The sequence below is a fragment of the Acaromyces ingoldii genome (genome assembly GCF_003144295.1).
Source record: "Acaromyces ingoldii strain MCA 4198 unplaced genomic scaffold FA10scaffold_4, whole genome shotgun sequence".
Lineage (NCBI taxonomy): Eukaryota > Fungi > Basidiomycota > Exobasidiomycetes > Exobasidiales > Cryptobasidiaceae > Acaromyces > Acaromyces ingoldii.
The window spans coordinates 1,871,924-1,898,188 of NW_020290250.1; the positions used below are offsets into that span (position 1 = coordinate 1,871,924).

A 26,265-nucleotide genomic window follows, 5' to 3' on the forward strand; every position below is an offset into this window, starting at 1 on the left:
TTTCTGGGCGGCGCCCCTTTGAGCCTAGCCTTTTTGTTTTTCTTTTCTCTACCCAAAAATAAGTCCCCCTCTCCGGCAAGCCGTGGGACCTAGCCTAAGGACAGGACACAGGGCAGGGCAGGCAAAGCTCCGCCTGCAGCTAGTAGTCTCGCAAGCGGGCAAGACATACGTACAGTACAGCTGGGCGACGAGATACGAGCCAAGCCACCAACGACGACTTCGCCCCCTCCTTCCCGTGAACGACGCTGTCAGAATCATTTCCGTCGTTATCAGCAGGCACGGACCTGGGCCACAGTACAAGACCTTGTCGAGACCCTCTCTCTCACACTCTGGCGGATCCGGGCGAGATAACAAAAAGTTGGCCGCGCAATTCCGTTTCTTCGCTCCATTTTTCTCTTCTTCTTTCTCTGTTCGCCCTGAGTAGTTGATCCTCCTTTCGCCTCTTCCTCGTCCGTCCTTCATCAATCAAAAAGCAAAAGGGAAGGCGACAAGAGAGTAGGATCACCAAAACGATGAATCCGTTGCCGTTCTTTCCGCCACCGTCGCGGTCGCTCTCGCGCGCAGGCAACCAGCCGCCGCCGTCGTTGGCAAAGACGCGCACGGGCGCGGGCGGAGGCACCGGCTCGGGTAACCACAGCCCCACCTACGGGACATCGGGCAACGGCAGCGGCAACGGCAGCGGCAACGGCAACGGCAACGGCAACGGCGGCAGTGGAGCAAGCGGTGGCAATGGCGGCAGTGGACAGGCAGCCAGTGGCTTGACGTCGCTTTCGGCCTCGTCGTCGTCGTCCGGAGAGCGGTGGCCGTCGTCGTCGTCAAGTGGAAATTTGTCAGAGAAGAGCACGGGCGCAGGAGGAGGAGCAGGCGAGGCGAAGAGCAGCCGCCGCGGTGGAGCACCGGCCATGACGTCGTTGGATGGAGATGCAAAGGGCGGCCAGCCATACCTGAGCAGCAGCAGCAGCAGCCGAAGCAGCAGCATCAGCCGCCTAGCCGTCGGGGGTGGCGACGGCGCTGGCTCCAGCGACGGCACCGTGTCGCTCCCACTCAACAAGCCCTCGTCCGACGAACGGAGCTCGACGCCGTCGACGCTCACGAGCCCCGTCCTGTCGGCCAGCGGCGGCGGCAACGACTCGGACAGCTCGACGGCAAAGAGGGGCAAGAAGTCGGCGCCGATGTCGTCTCCCAGCCTCGGTGGCTCGTCGACGACGCGGAGGCCGAGCTCGAGCAGCAACACGGGGTCCTCGTCGGGCGGCCGCCTGGGCACGAGGCTGCCCCAGGGCATGTACTTTGACCTCGTCCGGCCCGAGGAAGTGTCGGCGGCCTACAAGCTCGAGCGCCAGGGCTTTGCCCAGGAGGATGCTGCGAGCCTGGACAAGCTGCGATACCGGCAAAAGAATGCGCCGCACCTGTTCATGGGCGCATTCATCCCCATTGCCCCTCCCAAGGTGTCGGGTCCCCTGACCATGGCGGGGCCCTCGCCGAGGAAGCTCATCGGCTACTGCTGCGCCACGGCCTCGTCGGCGCTCACGGCGCGGGCGATGAGCCACCACAGCGACGACGAGCACGCCTGGCTCGTCTGTCTTCACAGCGTCTGCGTCGCACCCGAGCACCAGCGCCGCGGTGTGGCCCTGCGCATGGTCGAGGAATACATGCGCCGCCTCCGCCGCGCAGAGGAGGGCAAGGGCGACCGCAAGCAGGGCTATGTCGCCCGCGGCTACGAACGCGTCGCCCTGCTCGCCCACGACGAGCTGATTCCCCTCTACGAAAAGGCCGGCTTCACCCTCCTCGGCGTCAGCCACGTCAACCATGGCACCGGCGAGTGGTTTGAGCTTCGGCGGCCCATCTTTCCCGACGACGAGGACAATGCGGCCAAGAAGAAGAAGGAAGAGGAGATGGCCGAGGAAGAGGAGCAGGAGCAGGAGCGCGAGAGTGCATCTACGACGACGACAGCGACGCCGGCCTTGGCGCCTGCGATTGTCAGTCCGATCGACACTGCTTCCATGTTGCCCTCGTCTGGACAGCAGGTCGCATCGCCCCTCTCGGACAAAGGCAGCGATATCGCCAGTCAGCACCAGGACAAGGCCGGCGACAACAAGCCTGCTGGCGAGGCCGCAATGAGCGCGACGGACAAGCTCGGTCTGCCCGAAGGCATCACCACCTCACAGATCCTCGCCGCGCTGCGCAGCCAGAGCACATCAGGCCAGCAGCGCAGCACCTCGTCCAACTCTGACGGTCCAAAGAACCCAGGCACGGCCTACTCGACGATCATGGGCCAGACGCTGGCTGCCAAGACGTCGGTCGAGGACGCCTTTTTCGCCCTCGAGGCCCGGCTCGTGGACCGCGAGACAAACACGAACCTGGCCGAGCTCTACTGCCCGCGCGAGGAGTGCGCCTGCCTGCTTCTCCGGCCAAAGACGGCCGAGTGGGAGCTGGCCGAGATGGGCCCACTGGCGAACCCGAGCTTGCGGATGGGTGGGGCCAACAGCAATGCGCCTGCGCCTCCCTCTGCGCCCGTGCCGCCCCCGCCGTCGTCGCTGGACCGCATCAGGAGCGCACTGGGCTCGTCGAGACCGCCCAACGGCTCGACGCCTGCGCGGCCCTTCTGGACCGTGGTCACGCCCATGTCCTTTGACAACGTCGGCTTCTCCAAGGACGACGTCTGGAGGCCCCCGCCGCCGCCTGTGTCTCGATCGGCAACGTCGAACGGCAGCGGAGGGGTCACTTCGCCGCGCCTGGGAGCGGTGACATCGGGCGAGGAGTCGTCGGACGGCGGCGCGTCGGTGCCCGAGAGGAAGAAGCCGCAGAAGCGCGGGAGCCTGTTCAGGGGCCCCTCTGAGCGGAGGCGCGAGAAGCAGGAACGGGCAGAGCAGCAGGCATTGGAGCAACAGCAACAGCAGCAGCTACAACTACAGCAGCAACAGCAACAACAGCAACAGCAGCAGCAGCAGCAGCAGCAACAACAACAGCAGCAGCAACAACAACAACAACAACAAGACCGGGACCAACAGGCACTGGAGACAGATGAAGCGCCGCTCGAGGTCAAGGTCAAGTACCTGACGTGCGCAGAGTGCGACTGTGGTCCACTTGGCTACACGGTACTGCCCGCGTCGATGCAGCAGGGCGGCCTGGCCCAGTCGGTGGGACAGCAGATTGGCGCACAGCAACAGGGCGGCCAGAGCCCCGGCCAAGGCCAAGGCCAGGGCCAGGGAGGAGCCGATGAGATTCCACTGTACCTGATTGCGGCAGACCGTGTGCGCTATCGGTTCCCAAAGACTGGCTAGGGTTATTGTTCTGTCATGACTACTATCTCGCACTCTTTGTCTCTCTGACCAATTCTGTCGCTGTGCAATGATGATGGGGATGCCCGCCCTGCCCGCCCTGGGCGGAGATCTTTACTTAATTGCTTGCTTTTCACGTGGAAAAAGACCCGTCGCGCCCGCCTGGAGAAAAAGCTAATGGGAGCGCTATGATTGGATGCCCGCCGCTGGATCGAACCGGGTGCCGGAGCCTTCGTCATCCACCCCCCCTTCCGATCGTCGAGCTGTCTTTCTCTCTCTTTCTTTCTTCCTGGACAATCACTCCTTTGCCCTTCTTCATACACACGAGCCAACCGACATGATTGCGCCCCGACTCGTCGCGACGTCGTCGGCTGCCGCGGCTGCCTCGTCGTGCTCGAGGTCTGCTGTCCGGCCTCGCGTCTCGCTGATGGCCTCTTGCTCCACAGGAGCCGCTAGTGGCAGCAGCAGCAGCAGCAGCGGCAGCAGGAGCCTCCGAATTGCACGGCTGTCCTCTTCCGCATCATCAGTCAGCAAGCGGCGACAGCAGCAGCAGCAGCAGCAGCAGCAGGCGCGCGCGCTGAGCACGAGCGCACCGCTGCGACAGGCCTCCGAGGCGGAAGACTTTGACCTCTCGCAGGTCGAGCGCGCCACCGACGAGGCCGACGTCGTCATTGTCGGCGGCGGGCCCGCGGGCCTGTCTGCCGCGATCCGAATCAAGCAGCTGGCCCCCGAGGAGACGCGCGTCGTCGTCCTCGAAAAGGCCGGCGAGGTCGGCAACCACATTCTGTCGGGCGCCGTGATCCAGACGAATGCGCTCGACGAGCTCCTGCCCGACTGGCGCGAGCGTGGTGCGCCCCTGAACCAGGCCGCCACCGAGGACCAGATGCGTTTTCTGACGGAGCGCGGCAGTTTCCCCATGCCCCACCCGCCGCAGATGAGCAACAAGGGCAACTACATTGTCAGCCTCTCGCGCTTCACCGCCTGGCTCGGCGAGCAGGCCGAGGAGGCCGGCGTCGAAATCTACCCGGGCTTTGCCGGCGCCAATGTCGTCTGGCACGAGGATGGCCAGGGTAACAAAGTGGGCATCAAGGGCGTCGTCACAAACGAGATTGGCCTCTCGAAGCAGGGCACGCCCAAGGACACGTTTGAGCCCGGCATGGAGTTCCACGCGCCCATCACCCTCTTTGCCGAGGGTGCCCACGGGAGCCTGTCGGAAAAGATCATCAAGGAGCTCGGCCTGCGCGAGGCCGTGGGTGCGGACCCGCAGACGTACGGCCTGGGCATCAAGGAGGTGTGGAAGGTTAAAGAGGAGAAGCACCAGCCAGGCCTCGTCACCCACACCCTTGGCTGGCCACTCGACTTCAAGACGTACGGTGGCAGCTGGTGCTACCACATGGAGGACGGCATGGTCTCCATCGGCCTCGTTGTTGGTCTTGACTACCAGAACCCGTACCTGTCGCCGTTCCGCGAGTTCCAGCGCATGAAGCACCACCCCTTCTTTGCCGACCTGCTCGAGGGCGGCGAGTGCCTGGCCTACGGTGCCCGTGCGCTCAACGAGGGCGGCTACCAGTCGATTCCCAAGCTCAACTTCCCAGGCGGTGCGCTGCTCGGCTGTGCTGCTGGCTTCCTCAACGTGCCCAAGATCAAGGGCACGCACAATGCCATGAAGAGCGGCCTCGTCGCCGCTGAATGCGTCGTCGAGGCGCTCCAGAAGCGCGGCGAAGCAAGCGCAGAGGAGCCCATCGACCTGACCGACTACCGGGCCAAGCTCGACGACACGTGGGTCATCAAGGAGCTCAAGGAAGTGCGCAACCTCCGGCCCTCGTTCCACAACCCCCTGGGCCTCTGGGGCGGCGTCGCCTACTCGGGCCTCGACAGTCTCATCCTCAAGGGCCGCACGCCCTGGACCTTCCACCACGCCAAAGAGGACCGGTATTTCACCAAGCCAGCCTCTGAATCAGAAAAGATCGAGTACCCCAAGCCGGACGGCAAGCTCTCCTTTGACATTCTCACCAGCGTCAGCCGCACGGGCACCAACCACACCGAGGACCAGCCGGTGCACCTGCACGTCAAGCAGGGCGACTACGTCGGCCACACGCAGCGCAACGTCGGCAACTTTGACGGCCTGCTCGCGCGCGCCTGCCCCGCGGCCGTGTACGAGTACCAGGACGCAGAAGAGGCAGGGGGTAAAGAGGATGCGCTGGGGAAAAAATTTGTGATTAATAGCCAGAACTGCATCCACTGCAAGACGTGCAGCATCAAGGTGCCCGATGCCAGCATCGAGTGGCGCGTCCCCGAGGGCGGCGGTGGGCCCAAGTACTCGCTCACGTAGGCTTTCTCTATACACACGCTCTCTCTCTTTCTCGTTCGTCAATCACATGATGTACTGTGTTTCTTTTCTGGCTGTTGAATGCGCAATATTGTAATCACCGTCTCCACAGAGAAAGAAAGACGCGGGCCAGAGAAAAGATGCGAGCCAGAAAATAAAAAGGTTTTTTTAGACGTGCGCGCGTCTCCATTAGCAGAACGTCGACATCTGAGTCGTCGCTTTCTGGTCGACAGTGGGGACGCGCGCCCCGCATGTCGGCGACATCCCGGCAGCAGGAGCAGGAGCAGGATCAGGAACAGAGTCGAGAGGAGGGTCGAGAGCAGAAGCAGGAGCAGGAGCAGGAGCAGGAGCAGGACCAAGAGCAGGGGCAGAGCGAGGAGCAGGAGCAGAGGCGGGTGCAGATCCGGCCGTATGCGGGCGAGTCAGACCTGGACCGCGTGCGCGGCCTCATTGATGCGCAGCTCAGCGAGCCGTACACCGTCTACACGTACCGCTACTTTCTCAACCGCTGGCCGCACCTGTGTCTCCTCGCCGTCGTTCCCGCGGCGACGGACGAGACGCCCACCCTGCACGCTCGCACGAATGGCGACGACAATGAGAAAAGAAGAAAGCAGCAGCAGCAGCAGCGCGAGAAGGAGCAGGAGCAGGAGGGAGGGCAGCAAAAGGAAGAAGCAGTGGGCGTCATTATTGGCAAGCTCGAGCCGGCGATGATGGGCCGGCGCAAGGGCTACATTGGTATGATCTCGATTCGCGAGACGTACCGGCGGCGCGGGCTCGCGCGGCGATTGCTCAAGAGCCTGATTGCGACCATGGTCATCTCCTCCGACATGCCCCTGACCGAGGTGAGTTTACAACCCTCTCTCTCTTTCTATGTGTGTGAGAGCAGCAGCTGATGTCCTCGGCAGATCTTCCTCGAGACCGAGGTCAACAACGGCCCGAGCCTGCGCCTGTACGAGTCCGTCGGCTTCCAGCGCGAGAAGCGCCTCTTTCGCTTCTACCTCAACGGCAACGACAGCTTCCGCCTGGTGCTGCCCCTGCCAGAGGCCCTCTTCTCGGGCCACGACGCCGCTGCTGGCGCTGCTGGTGGAGCAGCGAGGGTGACGAGGGAGCAGGGCAGCCCAGACAGGCGCGTGCTCGACAGGATGGTGGCCAATGGCGACATCATGTAGCTGGAGACCATGGCATTGTAGATACGCAGACAGAGAATAATAATCATACATTTCGGGACGAAGAGAGGGAGGGAAACAGAGAAAGAAGGGGGAGAACAACTGAGCCGGTCCGATACGCTTGAAAAGTAGTAATCATCATCATCGCCATTCGTGAGGAGCCTCGCCGGGCCTCATGAGTCGTGGACTGGTCCTTGCTGTGCCTTATCCGTATTGTTACACACGAGGATATTATGCGGTCAGATCGTCGTTTGATCGATCGATCGGTCGATCAATCAGTGGGCATTGAAGTGGCCCATGAGGAGCCGCTCGCCCATGGGGCTCGGCCTGCGCTTGGGGGGAAGCTGGGAGCCGTTGGACAGCGAGGCGCCTCGTCCGCGGGGTGCTGCTGCGACTTCAGCCTCGACAAGGCCGGGCGATCCAGTGGCAGGGGCAGAGGTGGGGATGGCCATCGACTGGCTCCTCGAGTGCGTCGCATAGGCGGGCATCTCGGCCTGCGAGGAGGGAGGCGTCATCGGTCCAGCGCTGCTGCTGCCCACGCTCCACTTTCTGAACAGGCGTCCCACACCACCGCCACCGACCACTCCTCCTCCTCCTCCCTCGTCCATGACTGCGCTGCCACCACCGGCAGAGGCCAGCTCGCCGTCGGTAAAGGCAGAGGACAGCTTGCGCCTGCCACTATTGGCCGACGCCCACGTGTTCCAGGCCTGGGTGCCGTGGTGCTGGTTGCCCCAGCTGGCGCGGTGCGCCTTGATCTGGTCGTAGCTCGACAGCGGCAGGCTGCTCTGGTGGCCGCCCCTCATGCCCACACTGCCGCCACCCGAGAAGCTCTCGGCGCGCGGCGTCGTCGGCTCGTTGGTGAAGCTCGACGAGGAGATTGACGAGGACCTCGATCCGGCCCGGCCAGACTCGCCATCCATCGTGGCGCCACCGATGGCGGGCTCGCCTCCGCCGCTGCTGCTCATGCTCACGCTCCTCGAGAGGTGCGAGTGTGGATGGCCACCTTGGGTGGGGCTCGAGGCGGGAAAGGACGAGGCGCTGGTAAAGGCCGCCGAGGGGCTGCGGATCCGCTGGCTGTTGGAGCTGAATCCAGCGCTGTACCACGACGTCGTCGTCGGGCTCTTTGCAGCCGAGTTGGGCCCTGGGAGACTGAATGCCGACCGGCCTGCGCTCGTGTAGATCGGCGATACCAGCGGCTGGGGCGAGGTGTTGGTGGGGGAGCGAGAGTAGGAAGAAGAAGAAAAAGACGACGAAGAGGAGGAGAGTGTGGCGGGACCTCCGCTTACTTCAGAGGGAGTGCTCGAGGCGCAGTGGTGGGAAGATGTCTCTGGATGGGGAATCGCCGTGGGTGAGGCCATCGTCTGCGTCAAGGGAGATCTGGGGCCGGCTCGATTGGATGGTGAGTGAGAGCAAAGTGCTGGCCGACTCTGCCAGGCTCGTCTATCTAGCGCACAGGACATCCCAGGCTGAGCGGCGCGGTTCACAGCTGCCGAAGCCATAAAAAAAAGGAAAGGAATTGCTTGAAAAAAAAAGGAAGGGGTGGAGTGCCGCGGCGGTAAGGGAAAGGCGAGGGCAGAAAGGCACCAGATGAGAGAGTGCTTGCCCGTCAAGTCAAATTAAAGTCAGAACTAAGAGTGCACCGTGCGCCATTCAAAAAAGCCTGGCCTCTTTCCTTTTTTTTTATCTCCTGCTCCTCTCTTGCGGCGGCAGGGCACCCATACCGCTTCTTTCAGACCAGCCTTCTGAGCCAAATCTCCCCGTCTTTCCTCCGACTTTGAACTCAATCCTGAGCTAAGCTTGCTGCTGCTGCCGCCAGAATACCAAACCTTCAAATAGTAGTGTCGCCGTGAATATCAGACGTGTACGTACCTGGCAAGGCCGTTCTTACTGCACAGTACTTCTATTTTTGAATTTCTCATTTTAATTGAAGAGCGAGCAGGCTCGCGTGCATGCATTAGCGCAGCATCTTACCCCGCAATTTCTCTCTTAGTCACTGCTCCATTGTCGGTTCATACACGTACTGTACACTAGATGTGCTGGAGAGATAGCGGCTACCTCACCAATTCTACGGGGTGCGCGCTTTTGCCCGACATCCGCCCAATCTCAAACCCGGAATTTCTGTAGAAGTTCTGAGCCCAATTGTCGGAGCAAGAGGAGCCCCTGCTGGGCTTAGCTCGTTCGGACCGTGTCGCGTGAGTGGAGATGTACGGTAGGAGGGCAGGCAACGGATTGATCATAAGTGCTTTATCGCGTGCTCTGGAACATATACAAACAACATCGCGAAAGCCTCAGGCAACCAAATGGGCTGTCGTATTCTCTAACGCTTTTTTCTTAGCGAGTAAAGCCTCTTCGTAAGCTAAGGGCGGTCTAAAGTGTGTCCATCCCCTCTTCTTCGTCTGGTTCGGAGGCTTCCTGTCTCTGCCTTTTCCCTCCGTGAAGAAACGTTCGATCTTCTTAATAACTTTCTCGATCTGAGGTACGGCAGAAAATGCCCTCTTGAATTCGATGTACCCTTTCCACCAATCCAGGTCCTCTTGCGTCCATTGATCGACCAGTCGCAACTTACGTTTATTGACCGGATCTGGACACTCTTGGCCCGTCTCGATTGCATCGATGTCCTTCGCCAATTTTGCCAGTGCAAAACGCAACGTCCTGAACTTGACCGGTGTAGTATCTAGATAAGATCTAGGAGCATCAAGTACCCCTTTCTCCTTCAATTCTTGCATCTTCTTCTCTCTCTTCTTGGCCCTTTCTTTATTCTTCGACTGGATATTGTGTAATGTTCTTTTGAATTTATGGTCCTTTCTCGCTTCTTTGAGCGCTTTTCTTTGGTCCTGGGTGAGCTTGAAGGGATTTCGTATCTGACGACGCAGATTTTGGAAGTCTTGCTGTGATTTCGCAGATACCAGAAGTGAGAACTGCTCTGGCGTTAGCTGCCCTGACCCCTGGTAAAAGGGCTCACTCGCAAACAAATAGTCTCGAATTGTGAACTTCTTTGTCTTGCTTTGACTCGTGCTGATTCTCTTGCCTCTTTGCAGATCTCGCTGTTGCATCCAATCAGCGATTGGGCGCTCGTCGTCGGTGCTGGAACGGGAAGAGACCCGAGTGTGGATTGGCCTTTCCCAAGAAGCAGCGGTGTTAGCGTGCGCGGCATGAAGTGCTCTGGAAGAAGACCTCGTCGAAACGCCCGTCCGCTGTGTCCATGGGCCGAGCGAGTTGTGCTCCCTATCGTTATGGGTCAGAAAGGGGTGGGATGGGATCTGAGCATGGCCCGAGATCTCCCACGAAGGAGAAGAAACAATGTGCGTCCCCGAAGGCGAATTTGACGGCGATGGTGTCGTGGACGTGCTCTTGTATACGTTTGGAATAGTCTTGAAACGCTTCCTTTTCTCTTCGCTGGGTCTGCTGGACTTACTTCCTGCGACGTCTCCTAAGTGTTTCCCTTTTCCCATTACCGTCATCGGGACGTCCTTATACCGCCAGGCACTTTCATGCTCTTTGGTACGCCAAGAGTCGGATTCTGTCTCTTCATCGTCAGTCTCTTCATCGTCAGTCTCTTCATCGTCCAGCTGGTCGATGGGGTCGCTAGAGATCGCCATCATCTCTTCATCGTCCGACTCGTCGATGGGGTTGTCAGACATCGCGAACATCTCTTCATCGTCCAATTGGTCGACGGAGTCGTCAGACGACGCGATCATCTCTTCAGCCTGTCTGTTGGCTGGGCGAACAGCCTTTCTGCCTGTTGACCGGGGAATCCGAGATTGCTCAAATGAAAGACGGGATGGTCCGGCAGTAGACTGCTCACGTCTCTGACGCTCCTTTTCTTCCTTCATGCGCTGCTTCAAAGCGCCTGGTTTTCCTCGTCCGAGGCCCACAGGAGGGGGCGGGGGTGGTGAATTTCCCTTTAGATACCGCTTGGAGAGCATGTTGCTGTATCCTTCAACGTCCTCTTGATTGTACTGCGGAGCTGATGCAATACACGTTGATGTGAGCAGCAGCGCCAGCAACGTTGTGGCGAGTAGGGCAAGATTCATCATCGGTCTGCGTATCTTCTTTGGCAGAGTCGTGTAGTGAAGGGTGGCAAAGGAGGGTCAATGGAGGCTCTCTCCTTTAATTCAGCTCTCGTAGGTGGTGTCGGGGCACGGGAAGAGGAGAGGGCGCAGCTGGAGCTTTTCCTCATTTTTTACTCTTTGCTGTGCAAAGCGGTGCTTTGAAGCAGCATTACCGGATCTACTCAGTTCTCGCGCCCGGCCCACATACCCGTACTTGTTTTGGAAGAAACAAGCGATGACTTACTGCGCATGTGGGTAGTGGCCTGCGCACGATAGGACTGATCAGGCAAATTCAATTAGAAGTTCGACTTTTCCGACGGCTTCAGCCCCATCGTAACGTTTCTGCCGTGGACGTGCCAGGGTATGTTTTCTTCGTTCGACGCTCCACGGTGCATTTTTTACCATCGAGGCGTCTGATGGTCTGAATGCTATCCTTTGGCTTCTTATCATTCGATCGATCGGAGCTTTGACAGCTTCCTCGAAGCCGCATCAGGCGAGGGCCAGAGTCATCTAAGTACTCAAGGGCAGCCCAGGCCAGCTACCTTGTCCTCGGTCGAGGTCTTCGCTGACGCTCGACCTCTCCGATGTAATTTGTCAGCTCGGCCGCCGTATGGTGTTTCCTCAATCGTAAGTCAATGACTGCGCACACGCCAAGCGCCCAGAAAATCAACTTCCTCTCCCACCAAGATATGTCATCATCTTTCAAGCTCTCGATAAACTGTACAGTACAATTGAGGAGCTCCGCAAGGTCCTCTGGGGCGCTCCTTTTCCTGATTCGATTTCTTCTCGCCACTTTCCTGAGCTTTGATCGCCTACCCGCAATTGTGTTTTTGCTGACTCTAAGTGGGAGTTTTTTGTCACTTTTTGTCTTGCGCCATCTAGTCATAGGCCAATTTGCAGCCATTCTTCTTCTCTTTCTTCTCTTTCTCCTCACCGGTATTCCAGCCTTGAGAAGCGTCCTAAATGGACTCCGACGCGGATTCCCAGTAGAAGTTCTGATCCCGACTATCAGAGCAAGAGGAATCCTGCTGGGCTTAGCTTGTTCGGACTGTGGCGCGTGATTGGAGATAAGGCAACGGATGCATCACAATTTTCCTCGTCGTGTGCTATGAACATATGCAAACAGTATCGCGGACCTATCAGGCGACCATGGCCTGTACTGTATTGCGTAGTGCTTTTCTCCTGGCAACAAGAGCCTCTTGATAAGCTTCGGGCGGTCTAAATCCCCCCGACACCGCGTTTTCCAGAGCTGCAGGCATCTTTTTCTTGCCCTTTCCGTTTGCAAAAAAGGTATCGATCGCGTGAACAAGACGCTCAAAGCCAGGAAGAGGAGCCTCTGCTTCCTGCCTGAATTTGATATATCCATTCCACCACTCCAAATCTTCCTGCGTCCATAGCTCGATAAGTTGCGATTTTCCTTTTCCAGCATCGCCACTTTTGATCGCCTCGATGTGCTTCACCAGTCTTTTGAGTCTCTTACGCAATGCTTCGAGGTCTTTCGGCTCTAAATTTTGATAGGATAGGGGGGCATCAAAAAGCTTTCGCTCCTCAAATCGTCGCCTTCTCTTCTCCCTTTCTTGGGCCGTCTTGACCTCGGCGCGATGAAAGCGTGCCCTCCTCAGCTTTTGATACTCTTCGAACCTTGCATCGCTCTTGAGCATCTTAATTTGGGCCGGCGTAAGGCTGATCTTGTTACGAATCTGCGGAGCCAAGTCAATAAGGTCTTGTGACGACTTTGCAGATAAATAGAGTTTTTTCTCTTCTGCCGTAAGTTCTTTTGGGGTCTGGTAGAACGGTTCTCTCGCTCTCACGATGTCATAAAATGTTACCTTCCTTACCTCGCCCACCTTACGACGTCTTTTATTGCTTCTTTGCTGCCCTCGCTGCTGCTTCCGTGCATCGAGTGCGGTCTCATCGACGATATTGGACATTGGAGGCCTGAAAGAAGTCCGAATGCGTTTGGGGGCTAGTGTTTCCCAGTAAGCAGGGGGGGCAGCATTCGGGGCAGAAAGCTTTGCAGAAGAAGGCCTCATGGAAGAGCTCTTCCGCTGTTCCCGTGGGTTGACCGCTTTGCCTTTCTTATCACTATGTGTGACAGAAGCATGAGAAGCAAACAACGCATGGGCTGGCCTTCTCCAGGAAGGAGATGAAGTAGTATACGTCGGAGAAGGCGTTCTAGAAGAAGGCGGTAATGGATGCGTGCTCTCGTAAATGCTCGAAAGTGTCTTGAAACGCTCTCTTTTTGTTCCGCTGGGCTCGCTGGAGCTGTCTTCTGCGGTTTTCGAGTGTTTCCTCCCAGTCATTACCGACATCGAGACATTATCGTTACGCAAAGCACCTTGACGTCTCTTGGTACTCCAAAAGTCGGACTGGGTTTCTTCATCGTCCGTCTCCTCGTCGTCCATCTCCTCATCGTCCGGCTGATCGAAGAAGTCGTCAGACAGCGTTTTGATCCCTCTAGTAGATCCTCTTGCCAGCCGGACAGGCTTTCTGCTCGTCGACCATTTGCGACGGGAGGGTACGGCAGCCGCCTGCTTGCGCTTCTCACGCTCACGCTTTTCTCTGAAGCCCTGCACAAGGGAATCTCGGTTCCCTCTTCTAAGGCCAAGATGAGGTGGCGTCGGTGGCGAATTTCCAGACGAATTTTCACTCGAAAATCGCTTGATCAGCATGTTGCCGTAGCCTCCATCGTCCTCGTGGTTGTCGAGAGCTGATGCACCGCACGCTGATGTGAGCAGCGACGCCAGCAATATCGTGGCGAGAAGGGCAAGCTTCATCGTCAGTCTCTGTCTCTTCTCTTGCACGATTGTGTAGGGAAGGGAGGCAAAGGAGGGTCAATGGGGGCTCTCTCTTTTAATTGAGCTCTCGTAGGTGGTGTCGGGGCACGGGAAGAGGAGATGGCGGAGCTGGGGCTTTTCCTCATTTTTTACCCTCTGCTGTGCAAAGCGGTGCTTTGAAGCAGCTTTACCGGATTTACTCGATTCTCGGCCCACATACTTGCACTTATTTTGACCGATACAAGTGATGGATTACTGCGCAATGGGTAGCGGCCTGGTGCACGATAGGATTGATTAAGGCAACTTCAACTGGAAATTTGACGTTTTCCGACACCTTCAGCCCCACCGTATGTTTTCTGCCGTGGACGTGCTACGGTATTGTTTTCTACCGTCGACGCTCCACGAGGCATTTTCCTACCGTCGAGGCGTCTGAGGATCTGAATACTATTCCTTTTGCTTCTTATCATCTCGGGTTGTCGACAGCTTCGCCGTAGCCACAGCACGGAGTGGCCAGACACACCTTAGCCCTCAGGGGCAGCCTGGGCGAGCTACATCGTACCCGGTGTAGGTCTTCGCTGACGCTCGACCTCCCTCTCCAGTGGGACTTGTTAGCTCGGCCAACGTACTTTCACAACTACTCAACGACTGCGCGCACGCCAAGTGTCCAGAAATCATGTTCCTCTCCACTCAAAGCATGTCACCACCTTTCGAGCGTTTGGTGTGCGTTTGAGCTACTCAAGGTCCTCTGTGGTGTGCTCCTTTTCGGACTCGATTGTGAATAATACTTCTCGCCACGCTTCTGAGCCTTTCATTACCTGCCCGCAGATACATGTTTGCCGACTCTGAATGGGACACTCTCGTCTTGCGCCATATGGTCATAGGCCAATTTGCGGCCCTTCTTCTTCTCTTTCTTTTCTTCCTCCTCACCGTTATGCGAGCTGTGAGAAGCGTCCATGACAAAGTCAAACCTAGAATCTTTGTAGAAGTTCTGAGCCCAATTATCGTGGCAAGAGGAGCTCAGCTGGGCATAACTCGTTCAGACTGTGTGGCGTGAACGGTGATGAAGAGTAGCAGGCTATGGATGGATCACAATTTTCTTCGTCGTGTGCTCTTCGAACATATACAAAAAAAATATCCCGGACTTATCAGGCGACCATGCCGTGTCCTGTCCTGTGTAACGCTTCTTGCCTGGCAAGAAGAGCTTCTTGATAGGCTTCAGGCGGTCTGAACCCCCCCGAAATCATCGCGTTCTCAAGTGTCGCAGGCATCTTGTTCTTGCCCTCTCCGTCTGCAAAGAAGGTATTGATCGCGTCAACTAGACGCTCAATACGAGGAACAGCGGCCTCTGCCTTTTGCCTGAACTCGATATATCCCTTCCACCACTCTGAGTCCTCCTGCGTCCATAGTTTGACAAGTTGCCATTTTTTGCCGTTGTCGCCTTTTTTGATCGCCTCGATGTTCTTCACCAATTTTTTGAGTCTCTGCCACAATTCTTTGAGGTCTTCCGGCTCTAGAGCTCGATACGATAGAGGGGCATTGAAAAGCCCTCTCTTTTCAAAACGTCGTCTTCTCTTCTCCCTGTCCATGGCGGTCTGGATCTTGGTTTGACGGAATCGTGCCTTTCTCAATTCTTGATACTCTTTGAACCTCCCATCACTCTTGAGCATATCTTTTTGGAACGGCGTAAGGCTGATCTTGTTAAAAATCTTCGGAGCCAAGTTAATAAGGGCTTGTGACGTATATGCAGATGCCAATTCTGTTTCCTCCTCTGCCGTGAGTTCATTTTTTGGTTTCTGATAGAACGGCTCTCTCGCTCTCAGAATGTCTAGAAACGTTGCCTTCTTTAGCTCGACCTCGTTTGCACCTATTTCCGTGCATCTTTGTTGCCTTCGCTGCTTCTTCCGTACACCGAGTGCGGTCTCATCGACGGCATCGGACATTGAAGGGCTGGAAGAGGCCCGAGCGTGTGAGTGTGCTGTTGTTTCCCAATAAGCAGAGGGGGCAGCATCCAGGGCGGAATGCTTTACGGAAGAAGACCTCATCGACGAGCTCGTTCGCTTTTTCCGTGAATTGACAGCTTTACGTCTCGTATCGCTACGTGTGACAGAAGCGTGAGAAGCGAGTAAAGCATGGGCTTGCCTTTCCCACGAAGGAGAGATAATAGCATGAGTCGCAGAAGGCGGTGTAGAAGAAGACGACGACGTGGAAGTGCTCTCGTGTACGCTCGGAACTCTCTTGAAAGGCTCTCTCTTCGTTCCACTGGGCACGCCGGAGCTACTGGCTGCAATTCCTACGTGTCTCCTCCCACTCAGTACCGACATCGAGACACCATTGTGTCCCAAAGCGCTCTCACGCGCGCGGGTAATCCAAGGGTCAGATTCCGTTTCTTCATCGTCTGTCTCCCCATCGTTCGGCTGATCGAAGGAGTCGTCAGACAACGCGATGTCACCTCTATTCAGTCCTTTTTTGGCCGGATGGACAGATGTTCTGCTTGTTGACCATTTGCTACTGGAGGGTCCGGCAGCCGCCTGCTTGCGCTTTTCACGCTCTTGCTCTTCTCTGAAGCGCTGCACAAGGGCATCTGGGTTCCCTCTTCTAAGGCGAAGGTGAGGTGGCGTCGGTGGCGAATTTTCAGACGAACTTTCACTCGAAAATCGCTTGACGAGCACGTTGCTGTAGCCTCCATCGCCCTCGTGATTGGATTGCAGAGCTGATGCAATGCACGTTGATGTTAGGAGCAACGCCAGCAACGTCGTGGCGAGAAGGGCAAATTTCATCGTCAGTCTGCGTTTCTTTCTTGCACGATTGTGTGATGAAGAGTGGCAAAGAAGGGTCAACGAGGGCTCCTATCTTTATTTGAGCTCTCGTAGGTGGTGTGGGGGCACCAGGAGGAGAGGACAAGGGCTGAGTTTCTCCTCTTATTACTCTCTGCTGTGCAAAGCGGTGCTCCGAAGCAGCTTGACCGAATCTACTCAGTTCTCGTGCCCCGCGCACGTACGCTTGTTTTGGCCAATACAATCGATGCCTCGCTGCGAATGTCGCTAGTGGCCTGGCGCACAATAGGACTGGTCAAGGCAAATTAGCTGGAAGTTCGGATGGTTTCGCCCGCACACACCGTCGACTCTCCACGGTGCATTTTACTACCGTCGAGGCATTTGGTGGTCTGAGCGCCCGTCTGATTGATCGGGAGCCTGGACGGCTCGCCACAGCACGCGGGGGCCAGACTCGTTTATGCACTCAGAGGCAGTCTGGGCGACCTTCATCGCCTCCGTTCGAGGTCTTGCTGATGCTCGACCGCTCCGGTGGTTACCTCGGCCGACGTACTTCCTCAAGTCTGTTGACGACTGCGCGCATGCCGAGCATCCAGACTTCCAACTAAGATGAGCTTGCTGGGGTCAGCTCGTCTAAATCGTGTCGCATAGGTGGAGATGAAGAGTGACAGGCAACAGATGGATCATGAGCGCTTCATCGTGTACTTTTGAAAGATGTACAAAAAAAGAAAAGAAAGATCGTGAAAGCATCAGCTAACTACGGCTTGCAATGTACAGAATGGCGCCATACAGGGTAAAGGCTGGAACTGACTATCACGTTGCTTTGCGGCCAGCCTCTTCGTAGGCTTTGACGGGTCTAAAGTGTATTTTCTTTCCCTTGTTTGTCTCGTTGGGAGGCCTCTTACCTCTGCCCTTCCCTTGCGTGAAGAAAATTTCAATCTCCTGCAAAAGTTGCTCGGTCTTCGGTATGCGATGGAACGTTTTCCTGAATTCGAGATATTTTTTCCACCAATCCAGGTCCTCCTGCGTCCATTGGTCGACCAGTCGCAAATCTTGTCCATCGACGAGATCTAAACTTTCTTTGCCTGCCTCTATCGCTTTGAGATTGCCCAACAATGTCGTCAGAACGGCGCGAAGTCTCTTGTACTCCTCCCCTTCCAGGCCCTTGTAAGATTCAGGAGCGTCAAAAGAACCTTGCGTCTGCATTCTTTGCCTTGTAATCTTCCTTCTCTTGGCCCTCGTAGAGTTTCTCTTCCGAAAATTCCGGACCTCATACTTGAATTGGTTATCGAACTTTCCCTCAGTCTCGAGCTTTTTTACTTGGTCCTTGGTGAGCTTGAAGGGAGATTGAATCTTAGAAGCCAATTTATCGAAGTCTTGCCGTGTTCGTGCATGCGACAGAAGTGAGAACTGCTCTGGCGTCAGCTCCATTTCTTCCATGAAAAGGGGCTTTTCCGCAGCGAGATGGTCTCGGAATGAAATTCTCTGCATCTTGTCGTTACTCCGACTCTTCCCGCGTCTCTTTGCAGATCCTGCTGTAGCTTCCAATCACCCGTTGAATCGGCGTAGGACATTGAAGGGCTGGAAGAGGCCCGATGGTGTGTCGGGGCTGAGGTTCCCCAATAAGCAGAGGGGACAGCATTCGGGTCAGAGTATGTTGCGGAAGAAGACCTCATCGAAGAGCTCCTCCGCTGTTCCCATGGGTTGACGGCCTTGCCCTTCTTGTCGCTATGTCTCACCGGATCATGCCAAGAGAACAAGGTATGGGCTGACCTTTCCCACGAAGGAGATGGAGTGGGATACGCAGAAGGCGTTCTAGAAGACGACGAAGTAGTGGACATGCTCTTGTATACACTCGGGACTATCTTGAAGCGCTTCCTTACTTCTTCGCTGGGCTCGCTGGAGTCAATTTTCGAACCTTTCAAGTGCTTGCTCCTTCTTGTCATTGTCCTGGGCACATTGTTGTGCCCCCAAGCGCTTTCACGCCTCCTGGTGCTCGAAGAGTCGGATTCTGTCTCCACATTGTACGTCTCTTCATCGTCCGTCTGATCGATGGTGTCGTCAGACAACGCAATATTCTCTCCAATTGGTCCTTTGAGCGGGCGGACGGCATTTCTGGTCGTTGACCATCTGCGACGGGATGGCCCGACAGCCGACTGCTTTCGCTTCTCACGCTCTAGCTCTTCTCTGATGCGCATGACATAGTATTCTGGTTTTCCTCTTTCAAAGTCAAAGCCAAGACGAGGTGACATCGGTGGCGAGTTTTCTGACGAACTCTCAATCAGAGATCGCTTGACGAGCACTTGGCGGCAGCCTTCATCGTCCTCGTGGCTGTCTTGAGCTGATGCACCGCACGTTGATGTAAGCAGCAGCACCAGCAACGTCGTGGCGAGAATGGCAAATTTCATCGTCGGTCTGCGTCGCTTCTCCTGCAGGGTTGTAGAGTGGAGAGTGGCAAAGAAGGGTCAATGAGGGCTCTCCCTTTTATTCCAGCTCTCAAAGGTGGCGCCGGGGCGCCTAGAGGAGAGGGTGGGGCTGAGGCTTTGTTTTTTATTTTATTTTTACACTCCGCTGTGCGAAGCGGTGCTCTGAAGCAGGATTACCGGATCTACTCAATTCTCGCGCCCGGCGCACATATGCTTGTTTTGGCTGATACAACCGATGCCTTGCTGCGTATGTGGGTAGCAGCCTGGCGCACGATAGGATTAATCGAGGCAAATTAGATGGAATTTTGGACGGCTTCGCCCGCACACACCGTTGACACTCCACGGTGCATTTTCTATTGTCGAAGCGTTTGGTGGTCCTAGCACCCGTCTGATCGATCGGGAGCGTCGACAGCTTCGCTGTCGTCACAGCACGCGGTGTCGAACTCGCTTATGCACTCAGAGGCAGTCTGGGCGAGCTTTATCGTCTCCGGTCGGGGTCTTTGCTGATGCTCGACCGCTCCGGTGGAAATTGTTAGCATGACCGACGTACTTCATCAAACCTGTTGACGACTGCGGGCATGCCGAGCATCCAGACTTCCGACTTGTTGCAACACTATAGGGAAAAGGTCTGTGGCCAAAAGGTTTCTGCGCCCCACAGGACTGGTCTCGCCACGCTTCTGAGCTTTGAACACTTGTTTGCAATTGTGCTCTCGGTGACTCTAGATACCTTCGGGATACCTTCGTCTTGTTCGACATGGTCATAAACTAATCTGCGGACCCTCTTGTTCCCCTTTTTCTCTTTGTTCTCACCGGTTTCCGAGCCACGAGAGGCGTCTTAGAAGAGAATTCAGACCCTGTATCTCCGTAGAAGTTCTGAGCGCATCAATCGGAGCAAGACGAGCTTGCCGGGCTCAGCTCGTCCGAATTGTGTCGCATGAATGGAAATGAAGAGTTAGAGGCAATAGGTGATTCATGAGCGCTTCGTCGTGCACTCTTGAAAGGCATATACAAAGAAAGAACGTGAAGCAGCTAAGTACGGCTTGCAAAGTACAGAATGGTGCCATACAGGTAAAGGCTGGACTGACAATCACGTTGATTTGCGGTCAGCCTCTTTGTAGGCTTTGGCGGGTCTAAATTGTATTTTCTTCCCCTTGTTCGTCTCGTTCGGCGGCCTCAACCCTATGCCCTTTCCCTTCGTATAGAAATACTCAATCTCCTTCAAAAGTTCCCCAGTCTGTCGTAAGGGATAGAACGCTCTCCTGAATTCGATGAATCCTGTCCACCAATTCAGGTCCTCCTGCGTCCATTGATCGACAGGTCGCAAACGCTGTCCATCGACCAGATTTAAAGGCTTTTCGCGCCTTTGTATCTTGTGAATGTCGTCCAACAGATTCATCAGAGCAATGCGCAACTTTCTGAGCTCCTTGTCCTCCAGGCCCTGGTAAGATTCAGGAGCATCAAAAGATCCTTGCGTCTGCATTGTTTGCCATGTTTTCTTCCTTCTCCTGGCCCTAAAATTGTTGTTTTTCCGAAAATTTCGGAACTCATACTTAAATTGCGGATCGACCTTTCCCTGATCTTTGATCTTTTTCTTTTGGTCCGTGGTGAGCTTGAAGGGAAATTGGAGGACATTAGACGCCAATTCATCGAAGTCTTGCCGAGTCCTTGCAAGCGACAAAAGTGAGAACTGCTCTGGAGTCAGCTCCGCTTCTTCCGTGAAGTGGTGCTCTTTCGCACCGAAATAGTGACGAAATGAAATGTTCTGTCTCTTGCCGTTGCTCCGCATCCTTCCCTTGCCTCTTTGCAGGTCCTGCCGTTGCCTCCATTCGCCCGTTGGAATCTCGTCGTCGGCACTAGTCATTGAATGGTGAGAAGAGACCTGAGTGTCGCCTGGTGTATCATAGTAGGTAGAGGTGGCATCCTGTGGGATGGATGGTGTTCCGGAAGACCCCGTTGAAGAGCCCTTCCGCTGTTCCCATGGGTCGAATGCCAAGTCGTTTCTGACGCTCTGTGTCATGGAATCATGAGAAGCGAAAAAAGCACGGGCTGGCCTTTCCGACGAAGAAGATGAGGTAGCGTAGGCAGAAGGCGTTCTAGAAGAAGACGGTGATGTGGACGTTCTCTTGTGTGCGCTCGGAACTATCTTGAAACGCTTTCTTGTTTCTTTGCTGGGCTCATTGGAACTGCTTTGTGCATCTTTGAAGTGCTTCCTGCCCCTCGACATTGTCATCGGGACTTTAATGTTTCCCCATACACTTTCATAGCCCTTCTTTCTCCAAGAGTCGGATTCTGTTTCCTCATCGTCCGTCTTCTCATAATTTAGATGATCTATGGAGTCGTTAGATAAAGCGATGATCCCTCCAGTTGGGCCTTTGGGCGGACGGACAGGGTTTCTGCTCGTTGAGCATTTGTGACGAGAGGGTCCGTCCGCCGACTGTCTGCGCTCTTCTCTGATGTGCCGCACAAAAGTATCTGAGTTTCCTCTTTCGAGGCCCTGACGAGGTGGCGTCGGTGGCGAATTTTCAGACGAGCTTTCGCTCAGATATCGCTTGACGAGCTTGTCGCTGTAGCCTCCACCGTCCTCGTGAATGGACTGCAGAGCTGATGCAATGCACGTTGATGTTAGGAACAGCGCCAGCAACGTCGTGCCGAGAAGGGCGAATTTCATCGTCAGTCTGCGTTTGTTTTTCTCTTTTTTCTTTGGCAGGATCGAGTGGTGGAGAGTGGCAAGGGAGGGTCAACGAGAACTCTCTTTTTTATCTTAGCTCTTGTTGGAGATGCCGAGCGGCGGAGCTGGGGCCCTTTGTCTTTACTCTCTGGTGTGAAAAGCGGTGCTCAGACAGAGTTACTGGAGCTACTCGATTCTCACGCCCTGCGCACGCACGCTTGTTTTGGCCGACATAGCCGATGACTCGCTACGTACGTATGTAGAGGTCTAGCGCACTAGAGGATTGATAAGAGCAGATCCTGGCAATGCTTTTCACGTAAGTTGTGTCATTGACGTTCAATGTGTTTCGAGACCAGTAGTAGTAGCTGTGCTGGAGATAGCCACTTCGCCAATTTTTGTTCGAGGTGCGCGCCCTCGCCCGACATCCGACCAATCTCAATTTGGAATTTCTGTAGAAGTTCTGAGCCCAGTTGTAAGCTCAAATGGAGCCTGGCAAGCCTCATTGAGCATGTAGAGAAGCAGCCAATGGATAGGTAGATCATAAGCGCATCGTTGCGTGCCTTGCAGCTCCTGGAGGATTTGACATTCAATGAGAAAAGTTTATGTAATCAAGGCTTGTACTGATGGTGTGACGCTTTTGGGACTCGCGCCAATTGATGCTGTCTTGCGGAGAAGAGCCTCTTCCTAGGCTTCGAGCGGTCTGAAGTTTCCTCTTTTTCTCGACTTGCTCCCCGCCGGAGGTTTTGTGGGCTGCCAACCCTTGCCCATCCCGTTGGAAAAGAAATTATCGATCTTTTCAACAAGGGTAGCAGAGGGACGATGAGGGGCCGCTGCCCTTTTCCTGAAATCGACATATCCTTTCCACCAGTCCAGGTCTTCTTGCGTCCAGAAATCGAGGTATCGCGGCTTCTCACCCTCCTTCAGTTCAAGGGCTACCTTACTAGTGTTGATCGCTTCGATGTCGTTGACGACATACTGAAGTCTAACACACAAATCGCTGTGCCTTTTCGGCTTAAGATTTCGATAGGATCGAGGTTCGTTAGAGAGCTCTAGATCCTCAAAGAGTTTCCTTTTCTTCTCCCTTCTTTTGGCCGTTATAATTTCGGAACGGCTCAGCCGTGAGTCCCTTGCCTTTGTGTATTCTTTGAGCCTTTCTGCCTTCTCGAGGATCTCTTTTTGGGCCTTCGGAAGCACGAACGTGCCTTCGATCTTGGTGGCCAGGTCAATAAGTTCCTGCGCCGACTTTGCAGATGAAACGAGATGTTTCTCCTCTGCCGTAGCTTTTCGACGCTGGTAGAAGGGTTCTTTCGCATTCAGAATGTCTAGAAATGTAGCCCTCTTTATCTCGCCCCCCTCTCCACCAATTCTCTTGCTTCGTCGCCCCCGCTGTTGCTTGCGTGCATCACCCTGGATCTGGTCGTCCATGCTGGACATCAAGGGACGTAAAGAGAGGGTAGATGGGTTTCCGGACGTCGAAGACCTCATCTGCTGTCCCCAAGGGTTGAGCAACTTGTCTGACGTGTCGCTGTGGCTCAGAGGAGGACGAGGTTTGAAGAGGGCGTGGTCTGATTTCCCCCGTGCACGCGAAGGAGTAGCATGCGTCATAGAAGGCGCTCTAGAAGAAGAATACGGTGTCGTGGATGTGCTCTCGTACACATCCTTGAGTTTCTTGAGACGCCTTTTGTGTTGTTCCTCGGAGCTTTCTTCTTCTGCGACTTCTGAATTCTTCCCTCTCTTTATTGTCATCGAGACGTCATTGTATCGCCAAGCACTTTCATGGCCTTCGTTACTCCAAGGGTCGGATTCGGTCTCCTCATCGTCCGTCTTCTCATCATCAAGATGATCTGTCAAGTCGTCAGATAAGTCGATTATTTCTCCAGTGTGTCTCTGCACCAGGCAGAGGGCTTTTCTGTCCATTGGCCGTTTGCTTCGAGATTGCTCGTCTAGACGTCGCGAGGGTCCGGTAGCAGGCTGGCTCTCTGCTATGCGGACGGCTCTCCTATCTTTCGACTGGATTTGTCGGAAATGCTGACTTGAATGATGGTGATGTCCAGCATCAGAGTGCTCACCCTCCTGACGCTCTACTTCTTCTCTGGAGCGCTGCACAAAGTTACCTGAATGTGCTCTTCCAAGGCCCTGACGAGGTGGCATCGGTGGCGATTTTTCAGGCGAACTGTCACTCAGATATCGCTTGATGAGCATCTTTCTGTAGCCTCCATCGTCTTCGTTGTTGTCATGCAGAGCTGCTGCAACGCACATTGATGTGAGCAGCAGGGCCAGCAGTGTCGTGTCGAGAAGGGCAAGTTTCATCGTCAGTCTGCGTCCTTTGTTTTGCAGGAACGTGTGGTGAAGAGTTCGAAGGGGAGGTTCGAGGAGGACTCGCCCTTTATCCTGCTCGTGTAGGTGGTGTCGGGCGTCCTAGAAGAGAAGGTGGGGCCGTGTCAGGGCCCGGAGCGTTCTGGACGACGGCGCCCTGTTCACCCGGCCCTGTTTTTTTTCGCTCTTGTTTGTTTCCCAGGCCATGTTTATCACATGCCCTGTTTACAGCACCAGACATTCAGTAAGGCACCGGACGTCCGAATCACGCAATCGAGAGTGCCGCGCTGCGTAGCAAGCCCTCAGGCAGGCCCTCAGGCAAGCAGCTCAGAGATAAGACTGTGACGCCTGCCCGATATGACGAGCTCTGTACTCTCTCGTCCCCTCGTCGCAGACCACAATCGGATAGGCCCCCTTCACTCAGGTGCCAGCTAGTTCACAAGCTGATGCCCTTAATTTTTACCCTCTGCTGTGAAAAGCGATGCTCTGAAGCACGCTTACAAGCTCACACGGCTTTCGCGCCCGGCGCCCGCATGTTTTGCCGATACAACCGACGACTCGCTGCGTGTGAAGGCTACGGCCTAGCACACGATAGAGCTGATCTGAGCAGATCAGTCGATGCCAGTCATGTAATTTGTATCATTGACATTTCAATGAGATTCTCGACTAGTAATAGTATCTACAGCGAAGAAGGGAACGAAACGAAACGAGGTGAACAAATCTAGAGCCTAACCAATTCTGCCACATCATATACAAGCTATTTTCTTGTCAGAAGATCGTAGCACTGTCAAGACTGGCCAAAGGCTTCTCTCAACTTTTCTGCGTCAAGTCTGTGCTTTCTCCCATCCTCTTCGACATTTCCGTTTCTCTTCAGCTTAGTCAATCTGTTGGTGACGTTCTTGTTCTAGGTGTTCATATTCAGGCTCTTGATGATCAGGCTCTTGATGATCAGGCTGTCCAAGGCGACGGTGTTGTTGAGCCCATTCGTGGTCAAGACGTTCTTCCTTAAGCCTTTCGTCTTCTCGGCGTGCTTGATCCGCGAGACGCTTGAAGTATTTCTCAATGTTCCGGAGATAAGGTGATAACCTCGACGAACCCCTGTAAAGATATTTTTTTCTGGCCTTGAGATAGGCCCACCACCATGTCGTGTCTTTCTCAGTCCAAGATTCGATGGCTCTTCGGCACGTTTCAGGATCGGCGGGGGGGTCCGCGACGACTGGCAGAGAGTTTAGGCTAGTTGTGCTGATACAGTCAGACACGAATTTGAGGCTTTTCCGCCTGGCCTCGAATTCGCTTTCGGTGAGTCTGAATTCTTCTGGAAGTTCATCATCTTCGCACATGAGCTTGAAGACCGATCTGCGGTCCTTCTTCCTCTTTTTCTTTTTCTTCTCGTCGGTCTTTGAACCAAAGTCCTTGATAAACCGAGTTAAGGGCTTTATGTCCTCTTTGCGCTGCCGAACACTGCGGACGCCCTTGCCCTTTCGTGTGGCCAGATGTTTATCTTCTGCGCCGGAAATCTGCATGGGAGAGCCGGGTGGAGAAAAGTCGGATTCAGATGTGGGCAAAGAGGAATCGGGCGAAGAAGGGGCGGGCAAAGGAGGGTCAGACTGTAGAGGCTGATCGGGCTTGTCATTTTTTGTTAAGGCCGTGCTTTCTTCATTCTCCACAGGGAACTTAGGGGTCCTCTTCTTTGTCCTTCCCCAGGCTCCAGAACCGCTGCCTACGTTGCCCAGAAGTAGCTTTTGAAAACTTTCTTCGAGCTTTTCTTCTTGCATTTTGTCCTCGAAAGAGCGGTGAGAGGGTAACTCGTGTGTTGGTGCACTGCTGGTCGGCTGGGCCGGATGCGACGAAGGAATTTTGTCTTTCTTACTGTCTGCGCGCTTGTAAAGCTGACCAAGGAGATTGTTGCTTGTCTTGAATTGCTTGTCATGCTGGTGAGCAGCCGTAGTTGTAGCGAGACCTATCATCGACAGCAACAGCAGCGATGCCAGCAAGGCTGCTGAGGCGACAATTTTCCTCATCTTTTTTCCCCCTTTACTGTGTAAGATCAGGAATGCTGCGCAAGTGGGAAATTGTAGGTAAGTGACAGTGCGGTCAAGCTTCTGTGGCGAACCAGGCAGCCCTTTTATCCCCAACAGCACCCCCTTTCAGTCCCGGGCCGGAAAGCAGTGGTAGGAACGGAAGACGTCTTGTCAATGGGCGTTGTGCTTGCAACTCGCTCAGGACCACGCCGCGAGCAGTGGACTAGAACAATTGTACAGTGCAAGTTGTTTCATCGTGGTGTTGGGGTGCTTTGATGTGTGTAGGTCAAGCACGTCATCTTGGAGTGAGCTCGGTGGCAAACCCCACTTCCTTGTTTTGTTTTGAGATGGGAAGTAGAGTAGTATTGTGGACTGCTGCTTCGACTCTGTATTGCGCTCGCGCTTGTTTTTTTTTTTCTCGCGCTCGTGTTTTTTTTTTTTGCTCGCCCTTGTTTACCAGG

The 26,265-nt window shown here is 55.1% G+C and overlaps 10 protein-coding genes across 10 annotated transcripts; 3 read left to right on the forward strand and 7 right to left on the reverse strand.

Moving 5' to 3' along the window:
* The first annotated feature begins 53 nt into the window (after positions 1-53).
* Positions 54-3,379, forward strand: FA10DRAFT_268176 (hypothetical protein). The gene has a single exon (XM_025522219.1). It carries the CDS (start codon positions 513-515, stop codon positions 3,279-3,281), a length of 2,769 nt encoding a protein of 922 aa, XP_025376844.1. The 5' UTR covers positions 54-512; the 3' UTR covers positions 3,282-3,379.
* A 144-nt stretch (positions 3,380-3,523) lies between these two features.
* Positions 3,524-5,712, forward strand: FA10DRAFT_268177 (putative flavo protein-ubiquinone oxidoreductase; the record flags this gene model as incomplete). The annotated part of the gene is made up of 1 exon (XM_025522220.1): positions 3,524-5,712. A coding segment is annotated over exon 1 (1,886 nt), but the record flags the coding sequence as incomplete, so codon positions are not given.
* Positions 5,713-5,803: 91 nt separating this feature from the next.
* Positions 5,804-6,836, forward strand: FA10DRAFT_280610 (acyl-CoA N-acyltransferase). Its single transcript, XM_025523631.1, has 2 exons — positions 5,804-6,449; positions 6,513-6,836. The coding sequence occupies exons 1-2, from the start codon at positions 5,859-5,861 to the stop codon at positions 6,774-6,776; spliced, it is 855 nt and encodes a 284-aa protein (XP_025376846.1). The 5' UTR covers positions 5,804-5,858; the 3' UTR covers positions 6,777-6,836.
* Positions 6,769-8,271, reverse strand: FA10DRAFT_268178 (hypothetical protein). The gene has a single exon (XM_025522221.1). It carries the CDS (start codon positions 8,129-8,131, stop codon positions 7,049-7,051), a length of 1,083 nt encoding a protein of 360 aa, XP_025376847.1. The 5' UTR covers positions 8,132-8,271; the 3' UTR covers positions 6,769-7,048.
* A 3,693-nt stretch (positions 8,272-11,964) lies between these two features.
* Positions 11,965-13,602, reverse strand: FA10DRAFT_295464 (hypothetical protein; the record flags this gene model as incomplete). Its single annotated transcript, XM_025524469.1, has 3 exons — positions 11,965-12,525; positions 12,664-12,791; positions 13,164-13,602. 3 exons carry the CDS (start codon positions 13,600-13,602, stop codon positions 11,965-11,967), a joined length of 1,128 nt encoding a protein of 375 aa, XP_025376848.1.
* An 811-nt stretch (positions 13,603-14,413) lies between these two features.
* On the reverse strand, positions 14,414-16,789 carry FA10DRAFT_295466 (hypothetical protein; the record flags this gene model as incomplete). The annotated part of the gene is made up of 3 exons (XM_025524470.1): positions 16,102-16,789; positions 14,782-15,549; positions 14,414-14,570 (listed from the first exon to the last, which is right to left on the reverse strand). The coding sequence occupies exons 1-3, from the start codon at positions 16,377-16,379 to the stop codon at positions 14,414-14,416; spliced, it is 1,203 nt and encodes a 400-aa protein (XP_025376849.1). The 5' UTR covers positions 16,380-16,789.
* Positions 16,790-17,186: 397 nt separating this feature from the next.
* On the reverse strand, positions 17,187-18,781 carry FA10DRAFT_261426 (hypothetical protein; the record flags this gene model as incomplete). The annotated part of the gene is made up of 4 exons (XM_025520070.1): positions 17,187-17,218; positions 17,279-17,858; positions 18,147-18,188; positions 18,257-18,781. 4 exons carry the CDS (start codon positions 18,779-18,781, stop codon positions 17,187-17,189), a joined length of 1,179 nt encoding a protein of 392 aa, XP_025376850.1.
* Positions 18,782-19,886: 1,105 nt separating this feature from the next.
* Positions 19,887-21,467, reverse strand: FA10DRAFT_295468 (hypothetical protein; the record flags this gene model as incomplete). The annotated part of the gene is made up of 2 exons (XM_025524471.1): positions 19,887-21,127; positions 21,215-21,467. 2 exons carry the CDS (start codon positions 21,465-21,467, stop codon positions 19,887-19,889), a joined length of 1,494 nt encoding a protein of 497 aa, XP_025376851.1.
* A 550-nt stretch (positions 21,468-22,017) lies between these two features.
* Positions 22,018-23,777, reverse strand: FA10DRAFT_295469 (hypothetical protein; the record flags this gene model as incomplete). The annotated part of the gene is made up of 2 exons (XM_025524472.1): positions 22,018-23,311; positions 23,537-23,777. 2 exons carry the CDS (start codon positions 23,775-23,777, stop codon positions 22,152-22,154), a joined length of 1,401 nt encoding a protein of 466 aa, XP_025376852.1. The 3' UTR covers positions 22,018-22,151.
* A 910-nt stretch (positions 23,778-24,687) lies between these two features.
* Positions 24,688-25,804, reverse strand: FA10DRAFT_261429 (hypothetical protein; the record flags this gene model as incomplete). Its single annotated transcript, XM_025520071.1, has 2 exons — positions 24,688-24,881; positions 25,033-25,804. 2 exons carry the CDS (start codon positions 25,802-25,804, stop codon positions 24,688-24,690), a joined length of 966 nt encoding a protein of 321 aa, XP_025376853.1.
* Positions 25,805-26,265: the final 461 nt, after the last annotated feature.